At 35.0% G+C, this 18,921-nt stretch overlaps 1 protein-coding gene across 6 annotated transcripts in view; it reads left to right on the top strand.

Annotated features, from left to right (window-relative positions):
* LOC144370411 (uncharacterized) overlaps window positions 1–18,921 on the top strand; it is a 156,993-nt gene that overhangs the window by 9,077 nt on the left and 128,995 nt on the right. For 5 of the 6 annotated variants that reach the window (XM_078031143.1, XM_078031144.1, XM_078031147.1 and 2 more), the window contains exon 3: window positions 4,777–4,868. The exons of the other annotated variant lie outside the window; for it this stretch is intronic. In XM_078031143.1, coding sequence (XP_077887269.1) covers window positions 4,847–4,868 — 22 coding nt within the window. In that variant the 5' untranslated portion in view covers window positions 4,777–4,846. The remainder of the gene's footprint in view (window positions 1–4,776; window positions 4,869–18,921) is intronic. 6 annotated transcript variants of the gene reach the window in all.

Here is an 18,921-nt window from a genome sequence, read left to right as displayed (position 1 = left end):
AGTATAATAGAAGAAAGTCATTGAGGGGCAGGGTGGAGTGGAGGAAGACTAAATGGACTAAATTATGCTATGTGCTGTATGCATATATCACAATGAGTCACAGTTTTATGTATAATTATAATGTACCTATTAAAAATTAAATAAATAAAGGTAATAAAATAAATAGAAGAAAGATCAGTAGAGAAAGGGGATTCAGGAAAGGAGGAAGGGAGGGAAAGGGGAAATCTAGAGAATGAAATGGAGTAAATTACAATATATGCATGTATGTACATGTCACAAAGAATACCACTATTATGTATAACTATAATGCACTAATAAAAATATAAAGAAGAATAAAATACTTTAGAAATAAATTTAACAGAAGATGAGGCTGGGGTTGTGGCTCAGTGGTAGAGTGCTTGCCCAGCATGTGTGAGAAACTGGTTCTATTCTCAGCACCACATATAAACAAATAAATAAAGGCGCATCAATAACTAATAAAAATATTTTTTTAAAGGAAATTAATTTAACAGAAAAAGTGCAACCTTTCACACTGAAAATCTGAAAACATTATTCAGAGAAATGCAAGAGGACCAGATATCCCATGTTCATTATTGGAAGATGTTCTATCATTAAGATGATAATATTCCCCAAATTGATCTACAGATTCAACATAATTTCTGTTAAAATTCCATCTGAATATTTTTTTGGCATAAATTAATATTTTGGTCCTAATATATGTTAAAAAAAATACAAGGGTCCCATACTAGACAAAACAATCTTGAAAAAAAGTCAAAGGGCTCATAGGCCCCAATTTCAAAAATTACTACTAAGCAGTAGTAAATTTGATTATGGATTTGACATCAGGATAGACATATAAATCATGGAATAGGATTGATTGTCCAGAAATAAATCTCCACAAAAAATTTAAAAAATAGTGCTCAAAGATCAATGGAGAAAGAATAGTTCTTTCAACCAATAGTACTAGTACCATTAGATAGCTGTAATGCAAGGGAATGAATTTCATGTTTGAGGAACTAAAAATGGATCAAAAATCTAAATGTAAGAGCTATAAAAATTTTAGAAGAAAACTTGTGTAAGTTTTTGTACCTTGGAGTGGGTTAACAGTGTCTTAGATACAACACCTAAGGTACAAGCAACAGAAAATAACATAGGTAAATTAGACTTGATCAAAATTAAGAATATACAGAAAACTCTTAGAACTCAATAATAATAAAAAGACAACCCAATTAAAAAAATGGACAATTCATTTGAATATATTTCCCCCAAAAAGATATTCAGATGGTCAATAAGTACATAAAAAGATGTTTAGCATCATTAGGGAAATGCAAATCATAGCCACAATGAGATACCATTTTGAACTCACTAAGATTAAAAAGATGGACAATAAAAGTATTGAGGAAGATGTGCAGAATCACAGAATTGGTGAAATTGAAGCCCTAATATATTGCTAATCAGAATATAAAATGGTACCACCATTTTGGCAGTTCCTACAAGCAGAGTTACTGTAATAATTTACCATACTACTTCTGGATGTATACCTAAGAGAAATGAAAACATGTTGATACAAAAATTTGTGCACAGATGTTTTCAGTAGCATTATCCATAATAGCCAAAAAATGGGAAACAAGCCAAATGTCCCATCAAATGCTGAACAGATTTAAAAAATGTGATATATCTCTATTATGGGATATTACCATAAAAAGGAAGAACATATCAAAAAATGTTAGAATATGGGTGAATCTTGAGGATATTGTGCTGAGTGAAAGAAGGCTTACATAAAAGGCCATCTGTTTCATGATCCTATGTATATGAAATGTCTGGAATAGGCAAATATTTAGAGACAGAAATAGATCAGTGCTTTCCTCCTATGGGTGGAGGGAAAATGATGACTAATGTGTGCAGGGTTTCATTTTGGGGCTGTGAAAATATTGTTGATTTAGTGGTGATAGTCTCCCACTTTAGAAATATAGTAAAAACCACTGACTTGTATACTTCAAAATGGTGAATTTTACAGTATGTGTATTGTATCTCAAAGAAGGGAAAGTCATTTTTAAAATATTAAAACCAAGTATCATCAATTGATTACTTTTGGAGGTTTGCTCTGCCCTGAATGGAAAATTGGTTAATACATGCAAATAATTCTGTATTGAGTGAACAGGGTAACCAAATAGATGATTAGGGAAAGTTTTTAAATTTTTTTCTGGGAATGTTAAGTAATTAATGCAGAAGTTCTGATAGAGTATCACCGTTTTGCTATATGTATCAGAATAGGTATTGATCATAATTGGCTACTAAATGGAGGAATTTTATAATGGATTTCTTGGTCTGTTTGAGCTGGTATAACAAAATGCCACAGAATGGGTGACTTATAAGCAGCAAAAATTTATTTCTCATAGTTCTGGAGGCTGGGAAATCCAAGATCGATGTGCCAGCAGATTCAGTGTCTCATGAGGGCCTGCTTTTTGGTTCATAGAAGGTGCCTTATCTTGTAAAAGGTTAAAAGGGGCAATGGATCTCTCTCTCTCTCTCTCTCTCTCTCTCTCTCTCTCTCTCTCTCTCTCTCTCTCTCGTCTCTTTAATATGAGCATTTAATATCCCATTTATAAGGGTAAAGATTTCATAACCTAATCATATCCTAAGTACCCCACCTCCCAAAGCCATCACTTTGAAGGTTAGGATTTCTACATATGTATTTGGGGAAGGAGGCACAAACATTCAGCCTATGCAGGATGGATCAAGCTGATAGTATTGATACCCATTGGTTCATCTTTTTTTTTTTTTTTTAATTTAGAGACAGGGTCTTACTAAGCTGCTCAGGCCTCAGTAAGTTGCTGAGGCTGGCTTTGAACTTGTGGTCCCCCTGCCTTTCTGGGATTACAGGCATGTGTCACTGCACCCGGCTCCATTTGTCCATATTAATATTACTAAAATGCATTATCTGTCTCCTGCCCTCAGTCTATTGATTAAAAAAAAAGAATTTTATTTCTGTTTTGTGCCTGTTCACTTTGTGAAACAGGCCCCTATGGTTTTGTTTAAAGTGTGTATTCTCAACATCTCCAGATGTTTAACTTTAGTGCATCTGGCAGCCTTTGTCAGAGAGTTTGGTTTAGGGCAAAATGGAATTGTGTTTCTGTTGTGTTTTGTTTATTTTTTTGTTATTACTTGTGGTGCTGGGCAAGCACTCTATCACTGAGCCCTACTTTTAACCTTTCTTTTTGTGTTTTATCATTGTTATGATTTGAGGGAAGTAATGGTGTCCTAAATGTCCTTACCAAGCCTTCTGAGACTGGGTAAGATAATCAAGACCTGTGCTAGGCAGAGGTGATACTGATATTGACAGGATGGATCTATTTGTTACAGTTTGGGCATATTAGGCAGGGCATGTAGTAGGGACTCCATTAATGTTTGCTGACTATTGAATGGACCTAAGTAGATCTGTCCAAGATTAGGGTTTCATTGCAATTTTGGTATGAATTTTATTTGGACTCTATGGTCATTTTTCCACCACCCCTTTTCTTTAATTTGTTGCCAACATTTCAAAATAGTGAGATTTCACATAAAAATCATGTTTCTGGCTTCTGTTAAAAAAGCAGAAGATCTGGCAACATTAGGCTTGCATTCCTTCATGGCAGCTAGTCAGCTGAAGCTGAGCAGGGACTACATTAGACACAGTCCACTGCTGCCTCTGTTGCTCCCTGCTTCTACTGGGCGTTTGAGTTTGTGACCCTTATGCAATGGTTTCAGGAAGTGGTTTTCTAAATCTCAAGTTATTACTTTTAAAAAAAATCTTTGTTTATTAATTTATTTTTGTGTGGTGCTGAGGATCAAACCCAGTGCCTCACATGTGTGAGGCAAGAGCTCTACCACTGAGCTATGGCTCCAGCCTGCATTATTACTTTTAATGACTTTTCTGATTATATTGCTACTTAACATACCATATGATCACTTACCTAATTAGAAAATAAGCTCTATGATGGCAGCAATTGTGTGTCTTCTATTTCTAGGTATTCTCTGTGGTGCTGGTATATTGCCTTGCACACCATAAGGAAGGCAAGTACATACTTAAACCTCTCTACTCTGATTTGGCAAGGTGATTGAGGAAGACCAATAATGCTAGAATATTCAAGACATTGTCGTGAAATTCCAAAGTATCTTGATGCATTGGCTTGGAAAACATACTCTGTAGTGTCTTGGAGAAATGATCCAAGTTTATTAACATTATTCTTGCCTCTTGTTTTTATTAATCAGTTCTATCATATAATTTTAGGGTTAATATCCCTTGGCTATATTATTGGCATTGTGAAGTTAATGGCATTTGGAATATTAAGTATTTTCTTGACTATTTATTACATGGATTCTTTGAAATTAAGTCTTACAAGTATTTTCTCACAGGTAGGTAAGTACAGAAAAATAAGTGAAAAGAGTTGAGGTCTAGAATAATCGTTGTCAGGAAGGATATGAAAAATAGTTTTTTTTTCTTAAAGTACTGTTTGATGATTCAATTCAAGGACAAAATGAAATCAATTGATAATATTAGAATAGGAAAAAACTATATTGTGTTTGGAGTTAGGGCTTAATTTAAGAGTTCATTGAGTCAATTCCTATTAAGTTTTTTTTTTTTTAAGTTGTCTCATTTTGTGAAAACAAACCATGTTTTCTTTAGTCCTACACTAGCCAATGGTATAATGATTGGAATACCTAGTTGACCATTATACATGTTGATTTCATGCTATAAATATTCCTTGACCCATGTTGTGTTTATTTTTATAATAGGTGAGAAATTCATCCACTCTTCTCTTTAGTTCCTTGATCACAAGAATTTTTGGAGTTAAAAGGGGAAAGGATGAACTTTCCAAAACAAATAGGTAAGTAAGCTTCATCTAATGCTAACTTTTCTTTTTACACAAAATTGTCCTGGCGAAAAATAATTGTCGAAATTTTGCTTACTATTACAGATTCATCTGTAGCATAAAACTATAAAAATGGTATAATGAATTAACCTGTGCTGCCAAATTCTAAATCCTTGGGCAAAAATATCAACTGATTACAACGTTGACCTTTCAAATCAACAAATATAAAGCAAGGAAGCCAGGGCTGAAATATAGACTTGTTTCTCACTGCAGTAACTATTCTTTTTTCTTTGTGTCTTCTTCAAGTATTCCTGAAATGTCCTACATTCTTTTTTCCTGATGTGTTATCGAGTATTTACTATCTGTGCAGTATCTTTAATCATATAGGCGAAAGTTTAAAAGATTGTGAAACTCTTATCAGAACACCTTCCAGACTACCTGTGCATTCATTACTCTCCTAAACGAAGGGAGAAAGTTGGAGATGTTGACTGTGTGAAATAAATAATGCATTTACTTTTTGGTCTTTAATTTACTCTGTTTTTTTTCAGTAAGGCTTTTTAATGTCTGGAAGGAAATCTATGGAACCATTTTGGTTATTATTATTATTATTTTTTAATATAATGCAGAAGTTCTGTTTGTTATTAAAGAGAAGCTTTGGATAGTTCTTCAGCATGTGAGGATTTAATAGTAGTGTAGTTGGCTTGCAGCTGTTAACACTAGATGTCACTGTCGCTGCATGTTTAATTACTCCCTTAAACTTTTAGAATCCAATTTGACATACAAGTCATTGTCTTAAGGACCTAAACATGAATTCAAGCCCAGCTTCTCTCTTCCCTAAACAAGTTACTATGCTTTTGCTTCAAATTTAGATTTTAAACTGGTATTTATTAAAATATGTCTTCTTGTGATGAAATTAAGTTTTAAGAAATAAAAGATATGATGAAATAATTTTTTGATATGCTTGTGGTAATTCTAGTGAAACCTGCTGTGGTGGTTCTGGAAATTGCTACTTATCAGCCTGTAAAATTCACCAAATATTTCAAAGAAAGGTAACTGGCTCTAAGTTTGAATCCCCTGAGTAAATGCAGGAATACTAAGAGATTTTTTTTCTCCCCTGAGTTGTATTTTTAAAATAAATATTACTACTTTGGTAGCATGATTATAATTTTTACTTTATAGCCTGTTATTTTTTTTAAATATTTTTAGTTGAAGATGGACACAATACCTTTATTTATTTATTTTTAGGTGGTGCTGAGGATTGAACTCAGTGTCTTACGCATTGTAGGCAACTGCTCTACCACCAAGCCATGACACCAGCCCCTTTAGCTCATTCTTAAAGTAATTTTTCCTGTCATTAACTGAAAATTACTAGTATTTGTTTTTTTTAACTTTGTCTAATTTGTTAATAATTCTACAGTGTGCTTAAGTTTAAAATAGTTGTATCTTTTTATGAGACCATGATGATGTTTAGTAGTATGAATAAAATATGATATTAAGTAACAATTAAAGTTAATGTTAAAATTGCTCTTCTTGAATGTGTACATAAATTTTACTGTGCACCAGAGAAAAATGATCATTAATTTCATTTAGGTTGCAACTAAAAGAGGATAGAAGAATAAAAGGGCGATGAGATCACACAGTTTTACCCTTTTAGCTAAAGTCACACTGATGGAAATTCATTTCTTTTGAATAGAGAAGATTACAAAATTAATAACTTTCCTAGAAGAAGGGAAATGGAATATTTGTATAATTATTTTGACTAATGGTGGAAAGTGAAATGAAGGAATTAGGAAGTTGATATTTTACTTAAGTGTGGTAAACATTTTTTAGTAAGAGCCTGTATTTCAATAATCAGAAGACTGGCATGTGTCATCTCCTATACAGGGTTCTCTTTTCTATTTAACTCTTGAATTATCAGTTTCTTGGCAGGTCTTCTTAGAAGTTCTGCAAAACATTTAGTTTGTTAAATTTGCAATTGTTTGTGATTATTCTACTTTTGTAGTTTATTTAATTTTGTCACTTTTTGTTGAAATATTTATATACCCATTTTCTACATATTAATTCCCCGAAAAATAGGACCGTTTCCATCTATTCTTTGTATATATAAAGGGCACTTTAAGAATGCTACTTACAATGTCTTGTTGGGTGATTACTCAGTCATCAAATAACTAACCTCAGCTGATGACACCTCACAGCCAGTTAAATTTGCTTTCACAACCACAGGTTGTTCTGCATGCAGTCTTGCAAATGTGTGCTCTTGGTCAGAAAGGAACTGAACATAAAAAGAACATCTGCTTTTTTTCCATCTAGTGTGAAAAGAATGTTTACCTTGGAGTAAATAAACTTGGTTTCTAGGCATTTTGCTGCCACTGGAGATGACCTTAGTAGAGTCCCTTATTCACTCCATACTTCAGTTTCTCAATCTATATGACAGGAGTAGTAAGATCTAGATTTTATCTTCATGGGGTTATTAAGAGTCTACAACAAACTATTACAACTTTATTATTAATTTTTTTAAAAATTGAAGTCCTAAACAATTAGAGATATGGTTTGCTGTTTCTGTCTGTTGCCTTGTTGTTAGACTGTGCCTTTTGAGGACAGCACCAGGGTCAGAATCCTGTGTATCTGGTACCTTGTATACTGTCTGGTGTGTAGGAAGCATATAGAAATACTTGCTTAGTAGAAAAAGTAAATTTTATTACTGGGGAGGGATGGATAAAAAGTTTGTTTTCTACTCCTGCCTTTGTTCTCATAAAGCCACAATAACCAACGAGGTTATCCTCTCTGTGCCTTGAGTTTCTTCTTGCTCAAATAAGAGGTTGGGCCAAGCCTGAGGTGTCTTCCCTCTAAAATATGAAGCTGAGACTTTATATAATGTTACTAGAATTGCATGTTTGATAAAGTGCCAATGCCTTAGACAGTACCTGACACATAGTAGGGACCAGAAGTTTTCATTTAATATGTGGAGAAAGGACCAGGGGTCTGCCTCTCTCTATGAGTGTGTGGAATGCACTTAAGATTGAGCTTTTGAGCCCATTGGTCTGATCTAGATGTGTTCTTTGGATTATGAACAGTGAGAAAATACAAGTTTTACAGTCATGTTATTACACTGTAATTTTCTAACACTCTTTCCTTTCTGTTTGTTGCCATTTAACTGACTTAGTCTGACAGAATGAATAATGGATTCCATGTAAAATCGGAACATGCATAGCCCTGTTTTCTGGGGAAGGTGCTGTGCTTTCTGCTTTTCTATAGTAGCTGCCATCTGTATGTGAATGGACCGTCCTTGATAGCTGCTCATTCTTTATAGGGTAGCAGCTAAACCAATTGCATCTTTAACTCTGGGTCCCTTGTGTGTCTTAACCTTCAACTATGTTAGTTGCAGCTAAGTGGCAAGTGCCAATATATAGTAGTCTGAGAAGCTTTATTTTTGACTTTGTGGAGTGTCTGCTTTGCCAAAACTTCATACAGGTGCTCAGTGTGCAGAGTTAAATAGTATTGCTTTTACATTTTCCTTTTGCTTAAACTCAACCTGTGAGCCAATAAGAACTTAATGATGAATAAGTACTTACCTTGAATTCAGTTTAAACATGAGGGCTCCAAAACTTGGGCTTTTGAGCTTACAGTTCAGCTGGGGAGAAATAAACTGTTACTTATGAATCAGATGAAAATAGAAGATATCATATACTAATCACCTGCGCAATGTGATTTGGGTAATGAATGCCTTGGACATCTGTAAATGGAAAAAATAGAGTGATGTATTTTGGGGGAAATAGTATTTCTTATAAGGCTTTGGGGATGAGTAGATTTAAGGTCATGAAATAGACTGAAAAAGAGAAATGAATAAATAATTTTGTTTACTGTGTTAAGTGCAATTTCTATTCTGTATTATTAAGAAGAGCTCATATTCAAATTAAGAGCTTAGTACAGTTTACTATAATTTAAGAAGAAAATGGGTTTGTAAAAGCATCACTAGATCCAAATAAAATAATTTCAAATGACTGTATTGGGAGATGTTAGATTTATTTTATTTTCTTGGACATAAATGACAGAATTATTAGAATTATTTTTCTTAGTGGCATAGGTCTGGAGGAACCCTTCAAGGGGCATCTAACTCAGCCCAACTTCTTGCTTATCGGCAGATTTTGAAGCCATTTCCAGACTGACTGGCTTCTTTCCTGTTCTTCGTGTTTTCTAGGAAAAGAGATTCCACAAGTTTCTGTGGTTACCCACTCCATTGTTTAGGAAAGAATTGGTTTTTCAAGACTAAAATTGAGAGCTTTAGGGCAATTGAGTTTTTTATATTTTAGAGAATGTAATTATTAGAATTCAGAATAGCTTATTTGCTTTGAACCACATAGAAGCTTGTAGTAAACACTTACCTATTTGGCCAAACTGAAAATTGGAATTTTCTTTCACTGGGTCTGGTATAATATTAACATCCTCAGACCCAAAGAATTCTCATTTTCCCCATTGAATAACGTTCATTATGTTTTCAATCTGCTGGGTACTAGCATGCAGAGATGAATCAGAAATATTCTGTGCCTAAGGGGAACTGACAGCCCAGTGAAAAATATGGCAGCTATCTGTTGCTTTGGATTCTGTTCAACTTACCTTGAGGGAAGGGAGAAGTTTTGTAAGGCAGATGGCATGTCTTTTAGTGTCTTTTGCCTATTCCATGGTTGGCTTGTGCCAGGCCATTTTTATGTGTCTAATTTAACTTTCACGAGATCCCTGCAAGGTGAATAATATCATCATCACCTTACAGTGGCGTAAAACCACAGGGAGTGAATTTTAGTTATTTGCCTGCTGTCGTATAGCCAGAAAGTGGCAGGACTGGAACACAAATTATTTTCATGTACAGGGCACTTATTTATCAATACATAGAGCCTGTCATGAGTAGTATTTTACTTTTTTGGTGTATGTCTTTAGATTTTACATTGCCCTAACTGTGGGAGATAAGCCACTTCATTCGTTCATTCAAAGTCTGAATGTGGACCAATAATCACACATTTTTAATATGGTATGTTGATTTCAGTGGGGGTGGGGCGCAGGGGAGAAGTTTGCTTGAGTTGACTCTAAGACCCTTTCTGTGGGTGTTGGAAGACAATATGAATTATGTAGTTTTTTTCGTTCGTGGATTTTATGTTTTTGGTGGGGAGGTTATTAGAGCAGTTTATTGCAAGTAAGACAAAGGCAAGAGAAAATACAGTATACCCGATAGAGGGGCAGGCAGGTAGGCTATGGATGAGAATGCCCATAAGTATTCTTTTTTTGAGTGAGCCTCACTGTTTTCATGTATATAAGAGATGAGACAAGAGTAGGCCTTAAAGTTTCTAATATTATGCTGTTAAACCAGAAAGGTAAAAATCATACTTTTCTGGTTGGCAAGTAGGGAATGAATTAAATTAGCCCAGGAGGTTATCAGTTTTACTAATAAGAAATTTACCTTTTTCATAGTTAACTCTGTAAAACTCAATTGTTTGGTGCTATCGAGAGGGGATTTGGGGTTTACAAAAATTCTTGGCTGTGGTTCAATTTCTTTTAGACTTAATGTTTTACAGAATCTTTGGTTACATTTTTCACATCTTTAATTAAAATGACATAAATGAAAACAATTATTATTTGTTTTTATTTTCTAAAGGACCTAAAAAGTCACCCAATCCCATTTTCATTTAACAGATAAGAAAATTAAGGTGCAGAAAATTAAGTGATTTGCTCAAGATCACAAAGCTAGCATTAATATAATTTAATGGTTATTTTTAGCTTATAGGATGACTAGAACATTTGAAAAAAATATTTAGAAATGAAGTTTCTATTAGCAACAATAATATTCATTTGAATTTAAATGATTCTAATGTGGAATATGAGGTTCATTCTCCCAAAGAGGCACTTTACTTGTCAGAGGATTTTAAATAATAATGATTTAAAGTTAAGAGCCCCATGATTTGATATAGTCTGGAGGTGTCATTCATGCATTTACCACAGATCTTTGTAGAACATTCAATCTGTTGCTTTAGCCAGGGTAGATAAATGAGTATTTTTGGAGACTGAGAAGTACAGTACAAGTCTTGTGTAACCTTGTTGAGATGGTCTAGTCAGAATTAAGTCTGTATTGACATTTTTGTTTACTGGAGAGTTTCATATTTCAACGTTTTGTTCATTCATAGGTTCATGGATTATAGGTAGGAAGACCACAAATGAAATTTGTAACCAAAAAGAAGTTCTTGAAAAGAAATATGTTCATGAACTTAAAGCGGGAATTACTCATTGTATGCTTAAATATTGACTCTTGCATGGACCAAGTAATCTTTGTTCCTTAGGACTGCTTCAGGCCATTGCCCTCTCTAATAACTGAGGCATTGTTGCTCTCGTTTGAGCTTGTTCTATGGAGTCTTGGCAATGCATGCATCCTCTTTCTGCATGTAAAAGCATGAGTAAATATTTTTTCTTAGCTTTGATATTTTTGTAGCTTACATTTTATATGAGCCAGACTAATATAATGTAATACCAGGATTACATAATTTAAGACGTCAGGGTTGCTTCCAGGGCTATGAGATAAAGTATTCATTTATCAGGAAGTTTACAAGCTGTATTTGTTGCCCATTCACTACCTGTAGAGAAACACCACAGAGCTGTTTTCCAAATGAGAAAATGGAGTCAAAGAACTTAAGGCCAGAGGGAATGGTTTTCTTAGAACTTAAGATAACATTTATAATTTGTTCAGAATTCAGTCCTAGTAACTATTGATTTTAGTAACATATAGTTTTGAAATTCCAGAAATTTCCAACAATTGTTGTTACACACAAAACTATTTTTGATAAAAATATGATCAATAAAATTTTTTATGTGTGTCTAATTTAACCTTCACGAGATCCTTGCAAGGTGAGTAATATCATCATCACCTCACAATGGAGTAAAACGACAGGGAGTGAATTTTAGTTATTTGCCTGCTGTCATATAGCTGGAAAGTGGCAGGACTGGAACACAAATTATTTTCATGTACAGAGCATTTATTCACCAGTACACAGAGCCTGTCATGAGCAGCATATTACTTTTTTGGTGTTTGTCTTTACTGTTATTAGAAGAAGATACTTTCCATTTTCCTAAAGTCATGACATGGGGAAAGTAGCACCGCCAGTCTGGATGATGAACTGGTCAGCAGGCTGAGGACCTAATCTGTCAGACTGTGGTATGTGTACTTATGTGTTTGCTTATAAGTGGGGAAGGAGGGGAGGCAAGTAGTGAAGGGGGAATAGAGTAGTAAACACCTTTGAAATATAATAGACTTTAGGATTCACTAGAAGTACTGAGTTCTGTACCTTGGGCTAGATGTCCTAGTAAAAAATTAAGTAGCTATAGGTGGACACAATATCTTTATTTTATATTTGTGTGGTTAAAAAAATTAAGTAGCATACTCTTGTCATTGTCATTTTTCATCCCTCAAATAATAGCTCCATTTTTTAATATTTAAATGTAAGTTTGAAATAGTTCAGACTTAATAGTAGTTAGAATGCTTTTGGATACAACTAATAAAAAACCCAAATCAGAATTTAAACAGGGAAAAGTTATTACATATGTAACCAGGATGTTTTAAGGGGGATTTATTTCTTTCAGGTTGAAGCATGTGTTTTCTCTGTGTTTCTACTGTGCCATCCTAGACGTGAAGGCATGGACCAAGGGGGCTTTCTGGATGGTTACAAGATGGCTGCTATTATGTAGATGTTGGAGCCATCCTCCAGATATTAGAGTTGAAACACAATATTTAGAAGTCGTGTTTCTTATTTCTTTTTGAAAACAATGACACTTCCTCCTGTGTGTGTTTCTATGTCCCCACCTCCACATCCTACAGGTTTTTATTCACATATTATTGACCAAAGTTAATTTTTAACATGTCCCAGCTTAACCCGGGTGGGGGAAATAGATCTGCCATAATTAGCTTAGACAAATCAGGGTTCTTCAGTTGGGCCTGGAATATATGTTAGCTCTTCCTGAAGCACATAACTAGTCTGAGAATGGTAAATTCTAAAAGTCAAGTTCCATTAAAAGGAAGGACAAGGTCGGGGAAAGAGTGTGAATTAAGCAATGTGTGTTACTACATTGATGTCTGATGTTCAAGGTCATCTCAAAAGCATTGAAAATGTTTTCATTAGGAACAGTGATTTAAATATAGGAAGATAATAAATATATTTTAGCCTAATATGAAAATTTATTTCCTTTACATATTTCCTACATGTAGTTGTAAAGAAATATGAAATAGTACAAGGGTCTAGATATTCGGTTCTGTATAATTCATTCTTTTTATTTTTTTTATTCTTTTTATATGACAGTAGAGTGTATTTTAACACTATACATACATGGTGTATAGCTTATTCTAATTAGGATCCCATTCTTGTGGTTGTACATGATGTGGAATTATACTGGTCATGTATTCGCATATGAACATAGGAAAGTTATGTTCAATTCATTGTACTGTCTTTCTTATTCTCCTCTCCACTCCCTTCTCTTCATTCTCCTTTATCTAATCCAATTGAACTTCTATTCTTCTCCTCTCCACTTTCCTTCACTGTGTGTTAGCATCCACGTATTAGAGATAACATTCAACCATTGGTTTTTTGGGGGACTGGCTTATTTCACTTAGCACGACATTCTTCAGTTCCAACCATTTACCAGCCAATGCCATAATTTCACTCTTCTTTATGGCTTACTAACATTCCATTTTGTATGTATACCACATTTTCTTTATCCATTCATCTGTGGAAAGGTACCTAGGTTGGTTCCATAGCTTAGCTATTTTGAATTGAGCTGCTATAAACACTGATGTGGCTATAATTCATTCTTGTAAATAGCTTGCATTTAAAAAATTTTCATGTAATTTCTTAGTCCATTTCATGTTGCTATAACAGAATACGTGATGCTAGGTAGTGCATAAAGAAAGATTTATTTGGCTCATGATTCTGGTGGTGGAAGGTGGTCCAAACAGCATGGTGCTAGTATTCTGGAAAAGTTCCCTCCCCCACACCCATGGCTATCACAACATGGTCAGGAAGTAGAAAGGAAACCAATGGACTGCGTAGAAGGGCCAATTGCATGGTGTGGCTTTACTTTCCAATAGCCCAGTTTATCAAGAAATAATTCAGTCCCATGAGGTTTGACCTATTCCAAGACATCATTAATCTATTCATGAGGGTATAAGTAACCCTGTAACCTAGTTACCTTCCATGAGGCCCTACCCCTTAAAAGTTTGACTACTCCAACATCATTTTATTGGATACCAATCTTCCAGCATATGTCCTTTTGAGGGATAAACCATATCCAAAACCATAGCACCCAGAAACAAAGTATATGTATGTCTTCACACATGAACCAAGTTTTGTAAAACATTAAAATAGAGATTCTGAATCCAAGCTTGAAAATGCTCTTTGACATTATGAATTATCTTCCTGGTTCACAGCTAATCTCTAATAAGATAACAGTGTTAACATGTTTGTTATCACAAACTCTGGTTTACTTTTGGAATTTGACCATATATTGGTTTTCTTATCATAAGGCCAAATAGTGTGAAGTCAAATGATCTTTCTAAATTTATGGGAATTGGCATTTAATTATTTTTGTTTCTGTGTCAAAAATCCCTGTTCTATTTCAATTGAATGTGGTATTTTGATGTGACTTTTTTGGCCTCTGAACTCAAATTAGGCCAATTGTTCTGAATAATCTCTCTTTCTTTTTCTGTCAAGTTTCTTTCTTTTCTGTCCTCTGAACTCTAACTGCTTTGTTCTCTACAAACTGCCTCTATAGAATTGGAACATGAGGCTGTCTGGGTCAGGGCAAACCAGCTGGGCTTGACAGAAGTTAGGGTTAGATTAGCTTCATTTGACAAGGATCAGTACGTCTGATCCAGTTGCTAAATCTTGGAAGACTAGAATTTTCCATTCTATAAGCACAATTCCATGACATCTTGCCTTTCTTTTGCTCTTAAGACATCTTCATCTTAGTTGTATCTATTTCTACAACCTCTCAAATCTGAATAATTGACTTAGATCCATTTAATGGTCAGCTACATACCCCTGTCCCGTAATTCACTTGATCCCCTCTGTCACCCCTTTAATCAAAGCTTTCCTATGCCTGTGGTTCCATTTCTGTGTAACTGGTGTCCAGGTTGGGCATTCTGACATTTTTTTTCTTCATCATTCATTCAGCAAGTATACGAGGTAGGTTCAAGCACTGAGGGGATGAGGGGATGACACACATTTATAAAATAGGATGCAAATCTCTGAAGAACAATGGAAGAGGAGAGGCAAGACTTGGACTCAACTGTAAAGTTACCTATAAAGCAAGGTGGGAAGCTGAAGGTAACTGTGGACTTTGCTCTTCCTCATGGGAAGAGCCTCACTCCCGCTGCACTGTGCAGACGTGGCTGTAACAGAGCTCTTGCTAATGTCTTTTAAACACACTTTCTCCCTGTGTCTCTTCCAGTTCTTCCATTAATGTGGGAAAATCTTCCCTCACCTTTTGTTTATATTGCTGCTAGAAAATGTGGTCAACGCAGAGCAATATTGGTGCTCTGCCTTCCCTACCTGCATTTGGAAATGGAATTATGTGTATTAAAAATATTGTGTCACTGACTTCTAAGGGTCACAAGTGCCTAGTTTCCCCCAGAAACCCAGCACAGGTCATCTCCAACTCCTTAATGCTTTAATTGAGAACTTTCCCTGAAGCTTCTATATTTCAGAGAAAAGAAGTTCTTTTAGTGGTGTTCTCCTTGATTGCTTTCCAATATTTCAATGAACTAGTTTTCAATTATTTATCATTATAAAAGTATATTGTTCCAGTGGTGAAGTAAATAACTTCTGTGGGCTACCTGCAATGCCACCATTTATAATATCATGTATTTCATTTGCCATATGACTATAAGTTGTGGCCTTCCACCAAGGAACATACTGTCCCTAAATACTTGATTGTGTATATCCTTCCTGTTTTCAGCCCTGGCTCCATTTAAAATTATGCCCTCATGCATTGCCAAACTGGTTGGCTTGTCCATGAAAATTGAATCCCGTGGAATCCCTGGCATTTTCTGTGGACGTTTCTTCCTGCTCCCCATTAAATAGAATTTTTAATGGTTTTTTAGGGCCTTCTGTATAATAACCCTCTCTTCTTTCTTTCTTTCTTCCTTTCTTTTTTTTTTTTTTTTTTTTTTGGTAGTCCTAAGGACTACACCTGGGCTTCATGCCTGCTAGGCAAGTGCTCTACCACTTAGCTGTATCCCCAGCCTTCTTTATTTTTTATTTTGAGATAAGGTCTTGTTAAGTTGCCAAGGCTGGGATCCTCCTGCCTCAGCCTTCCAAGTAGCTGGGATTACAGTCATGTATAGTGACACCTGGAGTAATGTCACTCTTCATAGAATTATTTTAAAAAATCACAGTAGCAGAAGGAATCATGTTTCTCAATTTACCTTAGTCTGGAATGACTTTGAGCACCTAGCCTGATATCTATCAATAAATATGTATTAACTATCAACTGTATACAGGGCTTAGTACTAGGTGACACCAAAAAAAGATCTAAGAACAGCCTATTCTCACGGAACATATAGTGTGCTTACAATGAAATAAACTAAAACAATCAAGGAACAGGTCAGTCTTATTGTGAAGTGTCAGCAATGATAAAGAAGAAGAGAGAGGAATCAAATATTATACCATTGTTCTGGTATAATCCAAGAGGCGAGCATCTGAGGATTCTTCCCGTTTTTCTCTATGGTATATGTGATATAGCTCATGTGGTAGGAAGTGCTTAGAGGTAGGCCAGCTCTTTAAGGAGATTTCTCAGAGGGACTCCCTGATTTCTAGTGTGTATTCTTTATAATCAGAGGTACTCTGTAATTGGCAATATCTTATTCTCTATGGGGAACAATAAATGATATGTCAGAGTATTTTCTCTTCTCCTTGTTCTGTGTTTTTTGATCGTTTTCTTAGAAAAATCTTGAATCTTCAGAGACCTGGGTGCATTTGTGAATTAAAAGAAAACACTGGTACATTTTCAGTAGGTCTTTGGACTCCCAAATCTTTTCCTACACTCTTTCTTTTCCAACAGTCAGCCTTGTTTTTTGGTCCTTCAGGTACTTCCTGGTTTCAGTGCCATGGCTGAGTTTTCTTATAGTCAAAAGGTTTGCTTTCCAACTAGCATCTCTCCTCTTTGTGGCCAGTGTGTCAATTTGACATGGGGTAGTTAAGTATGGGCAGAACCTTGGTGGGGGGAAGATGACGCTGTGGTTTCCAGGACTTCACTCCTACTCTTCTGTTTCACTCTTCTTCTCTCTTTGTATGTTGAAAGTAATATGTGCTTATTAAGAAAAATATGAAAAAGTTACACAGTTTTATTGTCTTCACCTAGGCTATTGCATTGCAGTTGTCATTTTGCTGTGTTTTCTGGACCTTTTTTTAAATTCATGAGTATTTAGTTTTTATAAAATGTATTTGTAGTTATTCTACACACACCCTTCTTTTTTCACTGGTAGGAATCACTTTTCATTTTTGTTTGATAATTTATAATCCTCCTAGTTTAAAAAAAATTAACAGACTGCTGTGTATCTTTGTTTATAAAGTGTTTTAATGTGTAAGCCTCTTTCTGCAAGTAGAGTCTCCTGTGTGTGATTTCTAGGTCACAGGACACGACTTGTTGTTGCATTCTATACTGTTAGGTTTTACATATTGTCATATTTCTTTTCTTTCTTCCTTTTTTTTCAGAGTTCTTTATTTTATAATTTATTTATTTTTTATGTGGTGCCAAGGATCGAACCCAAGGCCTCACTTGTGCTAGGCAAGGGCTCTGCCACTGAGCCACACCCCAACCCACAAGTTGTCATATTTCTTTTTTTTTCTTAAGAGAGAGTGAGAGAGAGAGAGGGAGGGAAGAGAGAGAGAGAATTTTTAAAAAATTTTTTAGTTTTTGGCGGACACAACATCTTTGTATGTGGTGCTGAGGATTGAATCCGAGCCGCACGCATGCCAGGCAAGCATGCTACCTCTTGAGCCACATCGCCAGCCTGTCATATTTCTTAATAAATTAATTTTCTTGAAAAAACAGGTTCCATTTCACTTCCACTCACACGTTTCACTTTCCATTTCACATAGTATAAAGTTTATTGCTCTAATTGGCCTTTTTTCTTTTTAAAAGAGTTATTTTTATTTTAATCAACAATCTTGAGCATTTTATCTGATTTTTCCCCACTATAGATAGTGATGCAAGGAATATTCTCTCATGAATTTTATCTTTGTCCTTTTTTTAAAAAAAAATTTGTTTTTTTAGTTTGTAGTTAGATACAATACCGTTATTTTATTTATTTATCTTTATGTGGTGCTAAGGATCGAACCTAGGACCTCGCACATGTGAGGTGAGCACTCTACCACTGAGCCATAACCCCAGCCCCTGTCCATGTTTTTATGATTATTGAAAGGGAGATTGCTGGACTGAAGAATATAAACATTCCATGAAACTAATAGCCAAGTTTCTTTTAACTGATACCAATTAACACATTTACCAGCATGTGCAATCTTCCTAGTACTAAGAGTAAGCATTTTTTAAAAATATTTATTTTTTAGTTTTAGGTGGACACAGTATTTTTGTTTCACATTTATGTGGTACTGAGGATCGAACCAGTGCCTCATGCATGCTAGGAGAGCACTCTACCATTGAGCCACAACCCTAGCCCCAGAAATAAGTATTTTTTTTAGTGCAAATTTCAGGGAATGTGAGAAGGAAAAGACCTTGGTGTTTCAATTTACATTGCTTTTATTACTAGGGAGGCTGAACATTTGCTCAAGTTATTTGTTGGTTAATTGCATTTTCTTCAGCTTTGCTTTCAAGGCCCTTTTCACCTTATCTCGCATTATTCAAACTTACAAATATTTATTAAAGCCTGCCAACTACCTTCTCCCATTCCAAACATATACCCACACACTAATCAAGCTAATCTCCCTATTGTTCCTTTGAATGTTAAGCTTTTACTTTGAGTGCTTTTGTTCATGGTTTTTCTGCTCCTAAATGCCTGCCTCTCCCTTCTTCTTAAACTATG

The sequence above is a fragment of the Ictidomys tridecemlineatus genome, chromosome 14, assembly GCF_052094955.1.
Source record: "Ictidomys tridecemlineatus isolate mIctTri1 chromosome 14, mIctTri1.hap1, whole genome shotgun sequence".
Classification (NCBI taxonomy): Eukaryota; Metazoa; Chordata; class Mammalia; order Rodentia; family Sciuridae; genus Ictidomys; species Ictidomys tridecemlineatus.
The sequence above is the reverse complement of the archived record's forward strand: the minus strand, read 5'-3'. Positions and strand labels throughout refer to the sequence as shown.